Source organism: Oryzias melastigma, unplaced genomic scaffold (genome assembly GCF_002922805.2).
Source record: "Oryzias melastigma strain HK-1 unplaced genomic scaffold, ASM292280v2 sc00320, whole genome shotgun sequence".
NCBI lineage: Eukaryota > Metazoa > Chordata > Actinopteri > Beloniformes > Adrianichthyidae > Oryzias > Oryzias melastigma.
In genome coordinates, this window is record NW_023416925.1 from 31,396 (window position 1) to 44,741 (window position 13,346).

The following is a 13,346-nucleotide window of genomic DNA, read 5'->3' on the forward strand; positions in this document are numbered from 1 at the left end:
ATCTGATTTGGCTAACCTAAGTTTTTTTAGGCTAATTTGGCATTTAGTTAATATTTTAGGTGGCTATCAGCTTTAGCATTTTCAGTGGCCAAATTCAGCTCACAGCATTCACACTAGAATTATTGCAGGTAATGCTATGTATCTAGTTCATAATTATGATAAAAAGTTACAGATTTTAAAATGTAGTTTTAGAGTGTTCAATAGATGTTTCTCCTGTTCAGCCCGTGACCTAAGGTGTGTTTTGGATTTAAGCCCCTTGTGTGATTGAGTTTGACACTCCTGGTAGTTTTGTTTCAAAGATGCAGGAATGTTTGGAATTCTTCACATCAGCAGAACAACTCTTTTCATCACTTTGTTTCTCATGTCAACTTGAACCTGAAGATCCCAACTACCTGTTGCAGTTTTGCTCATATTATTCATTAAAGTTCCCCTCTGATCGTCTTTTGATCTGTTGTAAAATCGTTCACAGTGGTCTTTTAATTATAATTATGCCGTTTTTTTTGGGGGGGGGGCGGGGCAAAATGAAAAGAACTGTATCGTTTTCTAGAACATAGTTTCTGCAGAGCGGCAGGAGTTGGTTAATCAGAAATTCCCCTTGTTGCAGTGTAAACCCATCTCCTTCCCATAATCCGTTTATTTACACCAGACATGTCCAAAGTGTGGCCTGTGGGCCAAATGCAGCGCCCCCCAGGCTCCTCTCATAAAATCCATGTAACTTAAGTATTTCTTAAAGACTATGTGTATATTTCTTGATCATGTTTGGCTAAATTATGTTTTCATATTCACCATGAAGAGGCGCTAACAGGTGAGACATACATGTACCATCTACGACTTGCTAACTGGAAATGAACAGTGAGAAAATTGGCAAATTGACGGGGATTTTGGTTAAAAAAACCATATTTAGATGTATTTGTTCTATGGTAAGAAAGGAAAGGTTTGCCATTGCAATGAAATGATCATTAAAATGTAGTGTTGGATGTCAGAGAATGTCAGATAAGTGGGTTGGCCCTTACACATTTTCACCTTACCGAATCTGGCCCTCTTTGGAAAAAGTTTGGACACCCTGATTTGCACGCTCTACCACTAACTTGCAGCCCCCCACACCCCTACGTAACATTAACAAGACAATATCAGAGCTATCCAGCCGTACAGTTCTGATCCAGATTTCAGCTCAGAGGAAAACAAAGACGTTCATGGATCTGTTTGTCTGGAGCTGGATGATCAGAATGGAGCAGAGCAGAGAGTTTGTGGCCAATCCAGTGTATTTTCTGTCTTCAAATGGCATTTTTTCATCAGATTGACAACAATTCAAATAATACGCAATGTACATACCTAATTTTCCTTTTATATGTCCTTCATCAGAAAAATGCTACAAGAACATGTTAGAACCTCCAAAAACACCATTTTTATTGGAGTGTGTCTTTAAATTCCTCACCAATATCATACTGCCCCAGACAAAACTCAAAGAACTCGAGCTTTTATAAAACCAGAGCTTTTAAAACCCACTTACTCAAAAACTGGTTTTCAGTCAGCAGAGGGGCTGCAGTCCTGATCTGTGTTTGTGTGTCTGCAGAGGGAAAGACGGCGCCGCTGGAGAGCAAGAACGGACAGAGAGCAGAAGGCGAAGGGGGCGGAGCTGCCAAGTACTCCATGTTCACGTGGTTGGTGGTCCTGGCTCTGCTGGGAGTGTGGAGCTCCATGGCGGTGGTCTACTTTGACATCGTGGACTATGACAGCGTCATCGGTGAGAAACCACATCAGTTTCATGTTTTATTGTGAAAACAAAATCATGAAGGTTAAAAAAACACTAAGATTTGGTAAAATCATCAGGAGAGGACAAAAGACCTTGCCTTTGATAGTTACCCCTCTTGAGGTGAAGACACACTGATCACAGATATGGTCTGTACCTGCACACGAGAAGCAGAACTCTAATTGCTTTCCATTCTGCAGGAGGAAACTACAGAGCAGGTCAAACTCAATCACACCGGGGGCCAAAATCCAAAACACACCTTAGGTCACGGGCTGAACATTATAAACATTTATTGAATGCTTTAAAACTACATTTTTAAAACTTTCAAATTGTAACTTATTAACATAATTATGAACTAGATATATAACATTACCTGTGATAATGCTAATGTGAATGCTGTAAGCTGAAATTGGCTGCTGAAAACGCTGAAGCTGATAGCCAGATAAAATATTAGCTAAATGAGAAATTAGCCCCCCAGAAAATTGGTTTGCTAAAACAGCTAACATGTAACTGAAAAAATAGCTAGACTTCAAAATAGCCTAAAAAAACTAGAAGAAGTATAAATTAGACAAAAGAGCTGGCGTGTAAATATTAGACTAACTCCAAAACAGCTAGCATGTAGCTAAAATTTGAACTAAACTCCTAAATACCCTAAATTGGTAAATGCCAATATAGTCCAAAAAGTTAGCAGAATGTCAATTTTTAAAACTTTTAAACCATAACTTTTTAACATAATTATGAATAATAAAAAGGCAGGAAAGGGCTGCACAGTGGCGCAGTGGTTAGCACTCTTGCCTCACAGCGAGAAGGCCCCGGTTCGAATCCCGGCTGGGACCTTTCTGTGTGGAGTTTGCATGTTCTCCCCGTGCATGCGTGGGTTTTCACCGGGGACTCCGGCTTCCTCCCACCATCCAAAAACATGCTTCATAGGTTAATTGGTGACTCTAAATTGCCCCTAGGTGTGAATGTGAGAGTGAATGTGTGTGTGATTGAGGCCCTGTGACAGACTGGCGACCTGTCCAGGGTGAACCCCGCCTTCGCCCATCAGTAGCCGGGATAGGCTCCGGCACCCCCGCGACCCCGAAAGGGACGAAGCGGTCAAGAAAATGGATGGAGAAATGGAAAAAGGCAGGAATAAATCCAGAATAAATCAACTTAAACCTTAAATAACTTTCAATATTTTACTCTCCATAAAAATATATTTTGTCAAAATTATACAAGTTAGAAATAAGTGTAAGATAACATCGGACCATTAATAACAATAAAATAAAAGGATCTGGAGGGCCGGATCCGGCCCCCGGACTTTGACTTTGACTGCGCTATAGACATATATTTAAAGAAGGAAGCCCAACATTTTATTTTGTAAACTGAAGAGATTCTCTGAGGCTTTCCCTTTTCCTCACAGACTTCCTGTCTGCACGATCTTCTCTCTGTAAATGTAGGTGATCTGGCTATAGAATCATCTTAGTGAGGCCCTGTGGGCTTAAATCCACAGGGAACATGGAACACGTGTTCTTCAGCATCTCAAGCTTCGAGCTTTAAAAGCCCCCCCACATCCTCAACAGGGTCCAGCTCGTCTGAGCAGCTCGGCGTCAGAAGATTTGGCTCCATTTGCTGCTTTGACAGAGTGATTCCATCATTGCTGTTTTTCTAACCTTTTTGAAACTTTATTTAAACTCTCCACACTGACATTCACAAAGAGCTAAATGTCAGATTCTCTCTGAGATAAGGTCACTGCTCTCTAGAAGAACCAGCAGGTTCCGGTCCTGTTCTGGTGCATGTTTTAGAACTTGAACTGACAGTTTCTCACAGCTTTCACACCCTCTTTCCGTCTGCTGATTGTAATTTCTTGTTAACTGAATGAAACAATTCAACTCTTGTGGATTGTCTGGCGTGCTTCCCCTCTGATAACATTCTTAAGCGTATTACTAAGCTGCAAAAGCCAGCCTGCAGTGTTCTGATAGCAGAGCCGAGCTCACACTGATGTGAGGACAGTGGAGCTCTGGCTGCAGCTGTCGGATCAGAGATGGAGGTTGATGTTTTTATGGACCTTCAGGCTCCGTAAAAACTTCCTGCTCAGATGACACGGTTGGGCTCATTTCAAGACACTAGAAGTGGATCTAAATCCTCACGAACTGTTTTAGTTTTGCTTAGTTTGCAGTTTTTTTGCAGCATTTGTGTTCTGCCTATAGACAATCTGAGCTGTGAATCCTCCAAACTGTTCTGAGCTGAAGTGTGCTGCTCAGATGGAAGTCGATGTCATGGAAACCGGATGAATGAAGACATTACAGTAAAGCTGGTCGTCCTATGTGTTCCGGTCTTTAGGTTTATCAAAGCAGCAAAAAAAGCTCAAATTAAAAAAAATAACTTTAAAAAAGTAAACAAGCATCTTTGAATGACATTAAAAGTTTAAAGTTGAGCCATTTGAATGTAGTGGGGGTGTAACGGTTCATTTTAAGAACAATTTGAATGAGATCATAATTTGTGGTTGACAGTACGTCAATTTAGGTTCATTTTGAAGAATCGGATTTACTGACGTAAAATGGATCAGAACTTCTTCCTCCCAAACTTCTATCAGTGTGACTCAGAGATAAACAGCTGCTGCTGAACAGTGCAGGTGAACTTTTCCAGATTCCTCTAGAATTTTAATATGTACAGTAGCTGAAAACGGCCTGCCTATTTTTTTTTATCGTTTTCTCGTTATAACAAGATCCATATCATCTTATAACGAGATAATCAAAAACGAAGAATGAAGTGTCCCCTTCTCCTTTTCCCGCACGGAGACGCCGAGACTTCACCCGTTTTAAGTCTCTTTAGTTTGTGGTTAACAACAAAAACAGCAGAAGAAGACTTTACAAAAGTTGATTTTAGTTTATGTTTCATTTATTAGTGGATCTATGCTCTTTAAATATCTTAATTCTCTCCCTTTATTTCCTCAAACCCCCAAACAAACAAACAAACTTGTTCCTTCGGAGTGTTTCTGCGTGGTGCGTTCACTGAGCTCCGGATATCTGCAGCAAAAAAAAGCAGTTTATCAGAGAAAACGTTGAACATCAACTCTGAGGTTTTAGGGAACTAAAGGGAGGAGAGCTGGTGGATGAGATGGAATAGAGGTGTTTGAGGAGCGTAGATCCACTAATAAAATAAAAAATAAAACGACTTTTGTGGAGTGTTCTTCTGCTGCTTTTGTGTTAACCTCAAAATAGACACTTGAAGCAGGTGAAGTCTCAGCATCTCGATGTGGGAAAGGGAGAAGGGGGCGCCTCAGTCTTCGTTCTTGATTATCTCGTTTTCTCATTATAACAAGATATTATATCGTTTCCATGAGAAAACAATAAAAAAAAAGTAGGGCAGGTCGTTTTTGGCTTCTGCAAACATGTGAACAAACAAGTAAACAAGAATGTCAAATCCATTCACATTTTAGTTTGATAAAGTTCAGCCCACTGTTGTTTTATCAGAATAATCATTATTAGAACATTCTAGCACACTGTAGGTCACATGACTTTGATCAATTCACAGACTGGAATGATGGTTGATCAGTTTCTGCTGCATCACATGTGTTGTCTGCTGTAATAGAACTTGATTGTTTTTAAGTTATAGTAAAATGACCATGTCTCAATCCAAATAGTATTTTCCAACATCGATTTGAAACTATTTCTACTGTTTTAGGTCAATTCCATTAACAATTTGCCTCAGACAGATCGATCTGGTTGGATCTTATGAACATAAATTGATTCATTGTAACACCCTTAATTCATATGTCTTCATTAGTTTGACTGAAAAGAATGTTTATTTCAAAGGGATGACATGTTCCTCCGTATCCTGGAGTCCATCAGACTGTGAAGACGTTGAATCTCACGGGTCTGTGCCTATGAAATACTCCAGTTTGCTGTCCAGGTGGCAACAATTGATGTATAGTTTTCTTTCCTTCACAATAAAAGCATCTAATTTTAAAATCTTTATCAAAAATCATAAGCAGAGATGTTGCGTGTTGTTTTAAGCTTGAAGCTGCTGCTGCTTTAACCTCTCCTGGCTTGTCTGTTTTCATCCCTTCTTCTCCTCCTCTTTGGTCATCTTTGCGTGCAGCCAGAGCTCAGGAGTTTCGGTTGAACTTTTCTGAAGTTTTGCAAGGTAAAGTAAAGCTTTAAACCGATTCAACCTCATCCATCCTTTTACCTTCTCTCATTTTGGTTGTCACTCGAGCTCTTTTTAAAGCCAGAGGAAAGATGAAAGGGAGAAAAATGTCTTCTGATCACGAGAGGAAGAAGTTAACAGATGGTGGTCTGATAGAGGGACTTCCTTCCTCTAAAGCAGACGTCTTTGCCGTCCTCCTAACTTTTTAAAGTTTTTAATAAGTGTTTTTTAACCTAACTGTATTAAAATTGATTCACATAATGTTTTTATAATTACAAACACTAATTGAGTAGTAAACGTGAAGCTTTGTAAAGGACAATATGTCTTTGCATTGTGTGACGTTCACAAAAAACAAGCAGTTTGCATTGTTTGAAGGAAGGAAAGTTAACCGTTTTAAAGGAATTAGACGGCGAATAAAGGAGAATTGTTTGTGGGCTGATTCAATCACTGATTATTTTTTCAGATTAGTCGACTAATTGAGTCATGCGTAAAGTGGATGTAAAACACACATCTTAACCATCATTAGTTTTAAACTAATTAAAAATAAAGACAATTAAGATGATGGTTTATTAGACTTTGAATGAATCGAGCAGCTTCTTAAACTAGAAAAGTTGCATTACCTGTGATAATGTTGGTATGAATAGTTTTTGATGAAATTAGTCACTGAAGATGCTAAAGCTTTTTTGTTCAACAACTGACTTTAATTACTGAAGGGATTTGCTGAAAATGCAAAAGCTTTTTCCAAAATGTTACACTTGCTAAAAGACTGGAGATTTTGTTAAAGAACTATCAAAGAGCGCTGAAGTTGAACTACATTTCTGAGAAATTTGTAGTAAAATTGCTTAAAATTCCCTAAGACTTGTCAATTTTGCAAAAATATTTAATGTGTTGCTTAAATATGAGCTAAACTCCAACTTATCCCATAAACCTCAGTAGATGCCAGATTAGCCAAAAAAGCTAGCTTGTTGCTTAAAAACTAGCAAAACTCTAAAATAGCCTAAAATTCCCCAGTAAACTAAATTAGTCAAAAACATTAGCATGTTACTAAAATTGAAGTTAATCTCTGAATTAGCCCTAAAAGCCCCAGTGAATAACAAATTTGCACATAAGTCAGCATGTTGCTAAAATATTGGCTTAACTCCAAATTAGCATAAAAAACTCAGTAGAGGCAGAATTAGCCAACAAAAAAAGCTAGCTTGTTGCTTAAATACTAGCTAAACTTTAAAATAGCCAAAACAGTCCTCAGTAAACTAAATTAGTCAAAAACCCAAGCCTGTTGGTAAAATAGAAGCTAAACTCTAAATTAGCCTAAAAACCCCAGTAAGATAACAAATTAGCCAAAAATGTTTGCCTGTTGCTAAAATATTAGAATATTTCCTTTTTTTTAAATTACTGTAAAATATTAAAACATAGCCCATAAATAGATTTAAAGGTTTGTTGCTAATCTACTTAAAATGTTGAAATTTGAAGATTTTCTCATTCATTTCCTATGGGCCATATTTTTCTCAATAATTCAAAAACTATAAAGTTTATAAATACCAAAAATATAAGCAGTAATGTCCTTAACAAGCTGAACATTTTGATACCAAGATTACTGAAATCACTGAAAATGTGATTGCGTTTTTAGGTGCCAAAAACGTACGTAAAGGAGCATGAGAATCACTTTAGTGTGGATGCTTAATAAGAAGTCACACAATTAAGTAGTTTTTACTATAAAAACATACTGTTATTTTATTTTCCTTCATCCAGAGATCCACCATGGAGAGATAAAAGAGCCTCGTGTGGCTCTGAAGCCGCGGGTTGCAGACCTCTGGACTAGACTATGAATATAAAACACAGAAAGGATGATCTATATCAGTTTTGCATTAATTTAAGCAAATCAATTCCAGTCAGAAATAACACTAAATATGTCCCAGTACAGAACCCTGTGGAACAGCAGTTGTACCGAATGTAGGATGAAGTTACTGAAGATTAATTGAATGCATTTATTTCAAAGTGGTAAATTCGATCACACAGTCCAGATATGTTTGATGTGTTGCGACTCTAAAAGAGGATTTATCTTTAGAACAAGTTGACAGGAAGTGTCACGTTTGAGTTTCAATCATGTTAAGGGACGTTTGTGTTTGGTTTCTAGTGTATTTCTGCTGCTGTCTGACAGACACCACATCCTTCCTCTTTAGGTGATGTTGCTAAACATCAGGCAGTTTTCTGCTGTCTTTGTGCACTGATGCATGCTGCATGACTGTAGAAGACTTACTGTTTAAAGTCCTCCTATGTCGTGTTCTTCTGAGCTCTGCTCTGCTGCAGTGCTTTGTCTTTGAAACCTTTCAGTTTGATATCAGGGTTTACAGCCACGATGGAGCTGAAGCTCCTGAGCTTCTGACTCTTCTGCTGTTGGTGGAAGACACATTTTTCCTTTTAGGGGAGAGTCACACATCGTTGAGGATATTCTGAAAGACCAAATGTCCTCATCGTGTAACTGCCTTTGTCTGGCATCAGCTTTTTCTTCTTCATTTGTTGTCCTTCATCTTTTCTGACTGCAGATCTAGCACCACCTGCTGTTGAACACAGTCAGCCTCATTTGGATCAGGTTTTCTTAGTCACATTCCATTAATAAACCCACTGTTTTATTTAGAAGTAGCTGATATTTATATCGTTTAGTAAGCTTTCACACTACAGTGATTCTCCTGCTCCTTTCCATACCTGGTATTCAAACGTTCAGCTCGATCAGAACATTACAGAACAGAACATTACTACAACTTGTATTTTTGGTATTCAGAAACTTTATAGTTTTAGAAATATTGAGCAAAATATGCCCAATAGGAAATGAATGAGAAGTTGCTCAAATCTTTCAAAAACTTTGTGCATTTTGAAACTTGTGATCTTCTGCATAGTTTCAGTTGAGACACCGTTCTAACTCTAAAATGTTCAACAACTAAAAGGTTTTATGGTAATTCGGAGTGTTTTTTACTAATTTGGACATTTTTCCAGTATTTTAGGATAACTTGGAGTTTTGCTAAAACTTTAGCAATATACTCAAATATTGGCAAAATTAGACATTTTTTTTTTCCTTTTTGGGGATAATTTTGAGTTTATCTTATATTTAAGCATTATTCTAGCTGTTTTGGCTAAATAACCTTTTTTCCATTTTTGTAATAATTTGGATTTTGGCTATTTAAGCATTATTCTGGCTATTTTGGCTAAATTAGACTTTTTTTTTACAGTTTTTTTTTTTTTTTTTTAGGATAATTTGTAGTTTAGCTAATATTTTAGCAGTATGCTAGCTTTTTTTTGCTAATTTAGACATTTTTTCAGTGTTTTAGGCTAATTCAGAGTTTAGCTAAAATTTGAACAATATCCCAGCTGTTATGGAAAAATTAGAGATTTTTTTCCAGTTATTTTGGCTAATTTAGCTAGTATCTTAGGAAACTTTTGGCTTCAGCTTTTTAAACTAGCTACCAGTTTCAGAACGCCATAAATCTAGTTATATCTTCATCTCTGTGTGCCATGAAGGTATGTGGCAGGTGTGTGCAGCCACTGCTCTCCCATTTCCTAGAATCCTTTTTTAAGTTTCCCAGAGCTTTTTACTCACATGAACAGAACTGAACAGTTTCTCAGCATTGTAGAAATCCTTCACCTCCTCGTCTTCCTCCTCCAGGTAAACTGAAGGCCTACGACTCGGACGGAGATGGAGACTTCGATGTGGAGGATGCTAAAGTTCTGCTCGGCAAGTACCTCTCACTTCCCTGTTAAACTCTGAGGTTCACGGTTGAAACCGCTCAACAATGATCAATGATCAGTGGCAGAACATAACCAAGCAGACAGGAAGCGTTGGTTAAGCTTCTCATCAACCAAAGCATGAGAACTTTTCTGGTGGGGAAACATCTGTGTTGTGTGTGAGCTGGAGTTCAGCAGGTCAGCTGCGTTTATCAGCTGAGAGTCACAGAAGTAACTAGCAGTGAGCTCTAAACTCATGACTGTTGGTCTATAAAACTGCTGAATCAAACAGGCTCAAAAAAGCTCAAAATCAAACCACAACCTCAACCCAACGCAGTGTGAGATGTTCCTCCTCACTGTTTTCTCTCTGTGCACCCACAACAAAGGGTGTATATTCTGCACCGCTAGAGAAGAGTCTCCGGAATCTCATTCTGAACACGTTTCTGTTTACTTAAATCGAGCAGCACCGCTCTGACCCATCAGTCAGCCTCAGTCTCCATGCTGTAACACATTCACTCAGAGAGGAAGTGTCGTTCTTCACCTGAAGGGAACGTTCAAGCAGGTTCAGATCGAGCCGCTAAATGATACGAGAGGTGAAGCAAACAGACTTTGAGAAAACAGAACCACATCGTCTGCAAAGAAGCAGAGACGGAGTCTGAGAGAGGGAATCCAGACCTCCTCTGTCTCGTTCTGTCGTGAAAATTTGACTCTATATATTTCAAGGTTTCCTTGGGGTCTTAAAAGTCTTAAAAGCCTTTAATTTGAAAATGTGGAAATCAGGCCTTAAAATGATTTGAAAAAGCTTAAATTTTGAAATCTTGGTCTTAAAAATGTTGCAGTTTAAAACTTTTTTCGTATGACTTTTTTGGTCTAAAGGTGGAGGCAAGGGCTTGAATGTTACCAGTCACCCCGGCTAGTAACCAAAAAAGTTCATTTAGAGCTCTGCGTACGGGTATAAGATCTGGTGGAGGTACGCACTAATGTGTGTCCGGTGTTCGCTGCTTTAACTCTCATAGAGCAGCTACAACATGCTAAAACTGTGGATCAGACAGAGCTTTATCTCATCACTTTAGCGTCTCTGTGGTTTTAATGTCTTATCATTGCTATGAAATGGGATTTATGCCCCTCTCTCCTCTAACGTTAACCTCAATTCTGACACACACTGAGCATGCGCGTTGTTTGGGGTACGTTTGATTTGCTCTCCGAGTACGCTCAATTCATTCACAGTCGAGTAGGAATATTACTATGCAAGTTGGAGGCTGGTTCGTTTGTGTTTGTTGGTTAGTTTGCATTCGGACAAAAAAATAAACATATATTTCTGAACACAATTGTGATTTACAGTTCCAAGATAAGACAATAATGCAATGGTAGATGTGAAACATGCAGCAAATAAATTCATTTTTATTAGTAACATTTCAGGGAAGATTGTTCAAGAGGAAGATTGCGAGTGAGGATGAAGACATACATGCTAAAACTAGAAGAGAAGAAAATGAGAAAGGAGGTTCATTCTCGGCATTTATCAAGTTCTTTAGGACAACAATCACATAAATATTTGCTTTGGTTTTCAACAAATTGGAATAATTGAATATTTCCGGTTGCAGAATGCCCCTCCATGTTCATAGTTTCTTAATCTTTCTTTGAACAAACTCGAGCTCTGGGTTAGCACACATCCATCACAGTTCTCTTTTTTTTTTTTTTGGTGTCCGTTTTGTTTCATTCAACCAAAAGAAAGTACAACCTGATTTAACATTTTTATACAGTTTAGCAGAAAACTTCTCATTGTGTTGAGAATGTGAGGAAAGCTTCACGATCCTCTCTGCTTTTAACCTTTCAGATGTAGACCTTCTGATTTGGGACACATTTTAAAGGGTCACCAAACAGAAGTTGGAGGAGGACTCCACCCACAACCAAAATGTGAAAATCTAATCAGAGGGGTGGAGCTTGGGGGGAGGACTGTTGATGACAGCGACTTCTGAAACTTTCATGGTTTGACCAATCACAAAATTCAGCTGTAATACTTCCATTCAACCTGTAGGGGCAGCACACAGATGGGTTTTGACTATACTTTCAAGAATTAAATACCTTCATTTTAATTTATCAAAAAATTGGCAATGACCAACAGACAGCACCTTTAAAACCCCGTTTATAGAGATCAACAGAGAAAAAAAGTTGGTTTAGGGTTTAGTTACCCTTTAAGGAAAGGTTTGCTGCAGACGTGCATCCATCCTGCAGCTCTGAAAAACTAGTTTCTGCTCTTTGGAGTCGTTTTTCAAAGTCTCTTCTGGTTTTCACAAGGAAGCTGCTAATCAGGAACCACTGGAGTTCCTGGGAGCCATTTCTGTACAAATACTGAATAGATATTGGCTGTTAATGTCCGCAGGAAGTGATAAATTGATCCCCTGACGAGGGCGAAGAAGAGAGAAAATGCTCTTTTAATGCTTGTTCTTCCTCTTTAACTCATGATCTCTCTTTTCTTATCATCCTCCTGGTTTGACTTTCAGTTCCACACCTCCACCCCCTTCCATCCGTCTCCTCATTCCCATGTTTCTATCGTTTCCAACCTCCCTCTCTTCCATCCGATTTCCTCCCTCCCCTCTTGTTGTTTTCTCTCTTCATCTCTCTCGTCAGGCCTGACCAAAGATGGCGGCGGCGGTGCGAATGCCGAGTCGCTCGAAGAGATTCTTAACATTTTAGCAGAGGAGGGCTCTGATTGGATCTATGGCTTCTTCACCTTCCTGCATGACGTAGTGTCCTCACCTGTAGAGCGGGGGGAGGAGGAAGACGAGGAGAAGGAGGCAGCAGCTGGGAGGCGAGAGGAGGGCGGGGCCACCTCCTCAGAGGGAGGGGAGGTGAAAGGGGTCATACTGGACCTCCAGAACCAGTAGGAGGCAGAGCTGAGGGAGGGAAGCAGAGGAATCAGCGTTGATGGATCCTGAGAGTGTCGGTCCCACAGTCCTCTTTCCAAATTTCTTTAATAAATAATATTTCTCCCCCAGCTGATGGAATTTAAACTTTTTATAGTCAGAGATTCTCGTCTGAATTAAACTGCCTAATTCCTGAATAATCTGCTTCAACAGATTAGTCATAAGTTGATTTGATTTACTATTTCATCACGGATTCCTTTCTCGTGTTTGTACTTGATCTATAATAGTAATATCAACTGAACATAGATAATGTTTTAAAAGTTGACAGCCAAATAGCAAATTGCTTGAGTTTGAACCATAAACGGTTTTATTGATACTTTAACAATCAATTCAAAAATGGCTTAACAACTAAAGTATTTGTTTTAAATGTTCAGACGTTTTCTTTTTATCAGAAAGTGAACCACATCTTTATGATCATGGCTGTAACTTTTTCTTACAGTTAAAGGGTTTTGTTTTATGTTGAATTAGTTCTGTATTGTTTTTTTACATTTATATGTAAGGGAAGTGTTGTCTTTGGGTGAATGTTGTTGATGTTTTGAAGAAAACAGGATTGTGAGATATCTCATTAATTCTGCCAAAAATGTAATTTTCGGGACGTTTTTCTTCAGGATCTAAACAAACAGAACCTCAGACATTTGTGAAAACAGAGTTTTAAAAACAGCCCACAGGTGTGAACATTTCAGAATAAAAGGTTTCTGGTTTTAATTATATTCATTCGGGGCTTCTTGCTTTTTTCTGTGTGATGTTTAATAGTTTTAAAGCCATTGCTGTAAAACACGTGTCAAAGTCAGGGCCCAGGGGCCGGATCTGGCCCTCCAGGT

The 13,346-nt window shown here is 38.6% G+C and overlaps 1 protein-coding gene across 12 annotated transcripts in view; it reads left to right on the top strand.

Moving 5' to 3' along the window:
- unm_hu7910 (un-named hu7910) overlaps positions 1–13,346 on the top strand; it is a 45,226-nt gene that overhangs the window by 9,832 nt on the left and 22,048 nt on the right. For 10 of the 12 annotated variants that reach the window (XM_024265532.2, XM_036210950.1, XM_024265526.2 and 7 more), the window contains 3 exons: positions 1,574–1,744; positions 5,837–5,881; positions 9,543–9,611. In XM_024265532.2, the coding sequence (XP_024121300.1) occupies positions 1,574–1,744; positions 5,837–5,881; positions 9,543–9,611 (285 nt within the window). The remainder of the gene's footprint in view (positions 1–1,573; positions 1,745–5,836; positions 5,882–9,542; positions 9,612–13,346) is intronic. The other 2 variants (XM_024265528.2, XM_024265531.2) reach the window with 1 other exon arrangement.